The sequence below is a fragment of the Crocodylus porosus genome, unplaced genomic scaffold (assembly GCF_001723895.1).
Source record: "Crocodylus porosus isolate Cpor-Errol unplaced genomic scaffold, CroPor_comp1, whole genome shotgun sequence".
NCBI lineage: Eukaryota > Metazoa > Chordata > Crocodylia > Crocodylidae > Crocodylus > Crocodylus porosus.
In genome coordinates, this window is record NW_017728950.1 from 33,271,841 (window position 1) to 33,277,306 (window position 5,466).

Sequence of the window (5,466 nt, forward strand, 5' to 3'; positions counted from 1 at the left end):
GCTGGCAGGGGGCCTGGAGCTGTTTCAACCCAGCTCAACCCTTGTGCCCTGTCAGCATCTACATGCGCATGGTGGCACACTAAATAACACTGTCATAGGATAGTACTTGTACTTGTACTAACCTACAGCCATGTTTATTAGTTTACTACAGCCTAATAGGGCCACACATGTAAACACACACTTTACTGCAGAGCTAATTAGGCAAGTCTGCAGTAAAAGTCTCGTGTAGATGCACCCAGTGTGTTGGGTCCTCATCAGTTGCCAGGGGAACGATTACTGACACTTTGCCTGCCTCCTTCATTCTGAGCTACACTATGTTCTTTCACCTACTGTTTGCTTTATAACATTTTCACCAGTGAACCTATGGTAAAATTAACAACTATACTCCCCTGTTAAAACAAAGTGAATTCTAGGTGGTAAGAATTATAGGACCTGACCCTCTCCTTGCGTATGACATGAGTCTGACACTGACATAACTCTACTGATTTTAATGGAATTACTCCTTGTTTACATCAATGTGAGCTAGATCAGAATTAGGCCCAAAGGGATTATTATATTATGCTTCACAGCTCAGTTAGCTCATGGTAACTATTTTTTCCAATCTAATCCATGAATTACAGTACGGCTTTGGCAAATAGTACCTAGAATTGTAACATCCTCTTTACTCTTGATTAGAAGTAAAGTGTATTTTGATTAACAATTTGTATTCAAGAAATTGGGATGCCCAAATTGTACACAGGCCACTTCTGCAGTGGACAGAAGATGCTGTACTTATTGGGGGTGGGGCTTTATGTGTGTGTAGCAGCATATAGTTTATATACTTTTGGATATGAAAAAATAAAAATGGTTTCTTAAAAGAATGGAAATGCATACAAAAAATATATCACAAAATAAAATATAAAACGGGGAGAGAAAGGAAGCACTGGATTTGATTTACAATGCATTGGGTTCCAAGGTCTAGTGGCTCTGGTGAAGACATTTTCTTCATGTAAATCAGCTGCTCTGCTGTTAAAAGGAATAGAATCCAGCTTTTCTTTTCCTGTGGTGACAGAAAAACAAAATAAAATCAGGGCTGCATAACATAAAGAGGGAGCCCAACAGCATGAGGCACATCAAAAAGACCTCTGAAAGCAGATGCAATTAGAATTAGGTGGTATAGCAGAAGCACACTGGAGACTGACATCTGGCACCAGGATGCAAATTGTAGATTGTTGGTAAGTGGCTTGAAGAAAAATCCTGATAATCCTGAACCCTGATAAAAGTTTCTGGGCCTGCCTGCACGTCCCTTTAGAATCACTGTTCCCAGCTGCCTTGCCACTACTAACCTCCTCTCCATTGCTTTCTGCTCCTGCTTGCACATCTGACCACAGCCTTTTAAAACTTAAGCAATGGTCCTGATCCTGCTATGAGCTACACAGTAGGCACATCTACACGTGCATTAGGGCACTTTTCCTAATGTGCATTAAATTTAGTACCTTCAGTGTATGTAACGTACTAAATAAATTTGCATTAGGCTGCCCTAATATGCAATAGTGAAAGTGCATCCCTTTTTAGTGGCGCATAATGTGCTGTAGCCTATTTTACTGAGCCTTGGCATAATACACAAGTTATTATGTGATGCTTAAATGCATAGGAAAATAGGCTACTGCACATTAAAGTGCATGTGTAGAAACCCCCAGTGATGAACGTGTGCATCTGCATGGAGCACATGGCAGGGGTAGAGGCCAAATTCTGGGACTAATGAAACGAGTCAAATAAAATAAATCCTGTTAAACTTTCCTTGTGCCTTTGTCTGTGATTATCACTTGTTGGCCAAATCTAATGAAGAACAAGTCTTTGTGTACAGAGCTCATGCTAGTGTTGATGGAAGTTCCATGCACAAGTTCTAGAAGGTCTGGGCCATTAAGGCTATATAAGCTCACTGGGCCATGACCCTGTCTTCTCTGAAAGTGTTTGTAACCCTCGATAAATAAGAACAGTAGTTCAGTTTGGTGACAGGTGAACCTTAAAAGGGTTAAAGTTCTGATTTGGCTCAGATAAATTCCATCAAGTTAGTCTGTGAAAGCAAAGCTTATCCTTAATTTCTTTGGTTCTGCAAAACCAAGCTGAAACTATTGTGACAAAACTGTGTCTTGGGATTTGTTTTGACTTTTCTGTTTCATGGCCTGAGTAGAAATGGGTCACAAGAGGCTGATCTTGTGGGTTTAGAATTTACAGCTCTGGACTGAGAAAGAAGCTGAGTGTAAAGGTGGGCGAAAACAGGGAATTGACACAAGAGAGAAAGGACAGCCAGTAATTCAGTCATTTAAGACCTTCCAAAATCAGTCAAATGTGGTCATGATTCTAAAACAGCTATTTCTTGCAGGTGCACCAATGTTTATATTAGCTGAAGATCTGGCCTAGTATGTCCATGTTGGGAATAAAAAGCCTTTAACCCTGATCAATATACTTCTGGGGCTAACACTTTGGATGGAATTAGAGTGCGTCTCCAAGACCAACAGTGATCATTGCACAAGGATTTCCAGGGAGGACAGTCTTTAGCCATTTGTTGAGGGCAGGGGAGATGCTCATGTAATGGCAACAGACTTACCATTTCTGGGGAAAACAGCCACTGATATAAATTTTTAAAAATGGTTTAATTATTTACTGAAATAGTACAGTTCTATATCATGGGTTTGGCAAACTTTTTTGGGCAGAGTGTCAAAAACACCTGCAACCTTAATTTTGTAAGATATTGGTGTGCCAGGTGGAGACAGTGGGGGAGCCATGAGGGGCTTGATTCTTGTTTTGGCAGAGTAGCTCCAGCCCCTTCCCCAAGCTGTGCATGCCAAGCAGAATGACTTCATGTGCTACACTGTGGCACCTGTGCAAGGCTTTGCCTACCCCTGTTCTATATTTTGCCAACATACAGAATGAATATGAATCTGTTCATTAGGGGCCTGTATGGGCTGCAGTATTGAAATTTCTTCTATTTATGTTTTTTAATGGGCTTTGTTTATATTTCAAGAAATCATACATGAGAACACACACGATGCATTTTCTCATGACATTTTACTGCATGGATGATGACAATATCATCTAAAATCCAGCTAACATCTTGCTGCAGGCCCATAAATGGCTCTTTGATGGTCATGAGAAATAAAAATATCCTTGCTAAAATATTGGATTTTCTCCAACAGAATCCAAATGCACAGCTTCATTATTTATCTTTGAAGTGCAACACAGATATCTTACAGGGAACTGTGATGAAACTCCCTGATATGAAACTTTATACCACACTAAGCGAGGCAGTGATCTGAACAAAAACAGTGCTAAAACCAGCCCTGGCAGCATGCTGTGCTGGTTCCTGAGAAAGTGGGCATAGGCATAACATCTGGTTCCACACCCTCTGGGCTGATGGAAGTCAGCACTATGGTAGATCTGACAAAAGCACCCCATTGTCACGGGATTTAAACACTAGGGAAGTTGGAACCGGCACAGGCTGTGTGCTGTGGATACACGTAAAAATACTGTTACTGTTATTATTTCAAATGCATAGCACCTCAGAGCCCAAACCATGAACCTGGATTCCACTGTGATATGCACTATTTAAATACAGAACAAAGCAATGTTTCTGGCTCCAGAAAAGCTTACAATCTAAACAAAATAGGCATTAAAGCCAACCCAGAAAACAAAGAGGAGCAAATCCAAGAAACAGCCTTCATGTCACCTCTCGTGCCATGAACCCTGAGTCTCCGACCCCTCTACATGACTCAGGATGGTGCTTTCTAACAACCTCAGGTTGACGGAGAGCATGCTATTCACAGGTCTTGACTGACTTGCCACCAAAAATGGGAAGGTGTTAATTTCCAGAGAGGATCCTGATGTATCTTCCCTTTCCATTTAGTGATTATTTCCTTTCCATTTAGATAAACTGTAACTTAAGAGCCAAGTCTGGCATGGAGGACAGCTGAGCAGCACTTACCTGGAGCAGTCATGTCCAGTCCAGGATGAAGGGCAATGGCACCGATTTGGTCGTATACATTTCCCACCATTCAAACATGGAGACTGGCAAACAGCTGCATTCAAATATACGTGTATTGTTACTAATGGACTCATGATCCTCCAAGATTACAACAGATTTCAGCTGAAAGATGAAGCTGTATTTGGATGAACCTACAATTAGCCTTAGTTGTTTTTAAGCTATGCCTGTATCATTTTCTTAAATTTCCTCTTCCCAAAACCACAATGTTAAAAAAGGTAGATCTGAAAAATGTTTCTACATATGGGAGCTGAGACAAAGTAAGCTCAGAAGCAGGTCTTTGCAAAATGGACATCAAGCTGTTTTACTATTTTGCTACCTAACGAGGTGCAAGCAGCATGAATCATTAAATGCAATATTTCAGGTTGGTTTGGAAATCATGTGTTACTGCTCCATGCTGCGGGAAGTCAAGTGGAATGCAAACAGAAGCAGTAGGAGGACTTAAAAGTAGAACATCCAGGAAATCAATACAAGGCCTCATCTTCTGAAAGAAATCCCGCATGTCCGTTTGTGAGGAATGGCAAGCAAACAGTATCTGTACTGAGTTTAGAAACGCAGAGACCTGGTATCAGTGGAAGACTGGAAAAACAGATGAAAAAGAGAAAGCTAAGGCACAAGAGAATATTTAGTAGCTCCCAGATGACAAGAAGTGATACTGGATAAAGCAGCCACTGAACATACAGATTGAGAGGAAACTGAATGAAAAGAACTCCCTGAAAAGCTGAGCAGCAAAACTGGATTACCTAGGGTAGGGATGACCAGCCTGCAGCATACGTGCCAGAAGTGGCATGTGCAACCTCTGTGTGTAGCATGTGGCAGACCAGGGTGGGGACAGACAGTACAGTTTCAGATAGAGCAGCAGACTTGGCAAGGGAAGGGGATCAGAACAGCGTAACAATTGGGATAGTGCAGAGCTAATTTGTGGTACACCTGCCAAAAAGTTGGTCCTCAGTGACACTGGGTATTTCAAACAGCAAAAAAACCCCTAGTTTTGTTGGCAAAGAAACAAAGGGACAGCACAAAACAGCTCTACTTGCTCTCCTGTGTCAGCCAAATAGACCTGAGACATCCAAAGACAAAAAGAGACAGAGGCCCAAATCTTCCTGTCAGCACTGAGTGAAATATGATAAGGACAGTCTGGGAGACAAAACCCTATAAACTCTAATAAGCTTCATCAATTTGATGGCATAGGGCAGCTAAAAAATTGATGTCTCCTAATCAGGTGATGCAGTCTCAAAAAGGAAAATTACCACATAGCAAATCAGATACCTGGCCATAGTTTCGTGGTTTCTAGGGTTGGAAGGGACCTGAGCAGATCATCGAGTCCGAACCCTACCATGGCAGGAAAGATTACTGGGGTCAAACGACCCCAGCAAGGTGTTCATCTAACCTCCTCTTAAACACCCCCAGGGTAGGAGCCTGCACCACTTCTCTTGGAAGTTGGT

At 41.7% G+C, this 5,466-nt stretch overlaps 1 protein-coding gene across 1 annotated transcript in view; it reads right to left on the reverse strand.

Moving 5' to 3' along the window:
- Positions 1 to 667: 667 nt before the first annotated feature.
- SVEP1 (sushi, von Willebrand factor type A, EGF and pentraxin domain containing 1) overlaps positions 668 to 5,466 on the reverse strand; it is a gene marked incomplete at its 5' end in the record, with an annotated part of 177,639 nt that continues 172,840 nt past the window's right edge. The window contains 2 exons of the mRNA XM_019554729.1: positions 668 to 1,039; positions 3,965 to 4,058. Coding sequence (XP_019410274.1) covers positions 1,009 to 1,039; positions 3,965 to 4,058 — 125 coding nt within the window. The remainder of the gene's footprint in view (positions 1,040 to 3,964; positions 4,059 to 5,466) is intronic.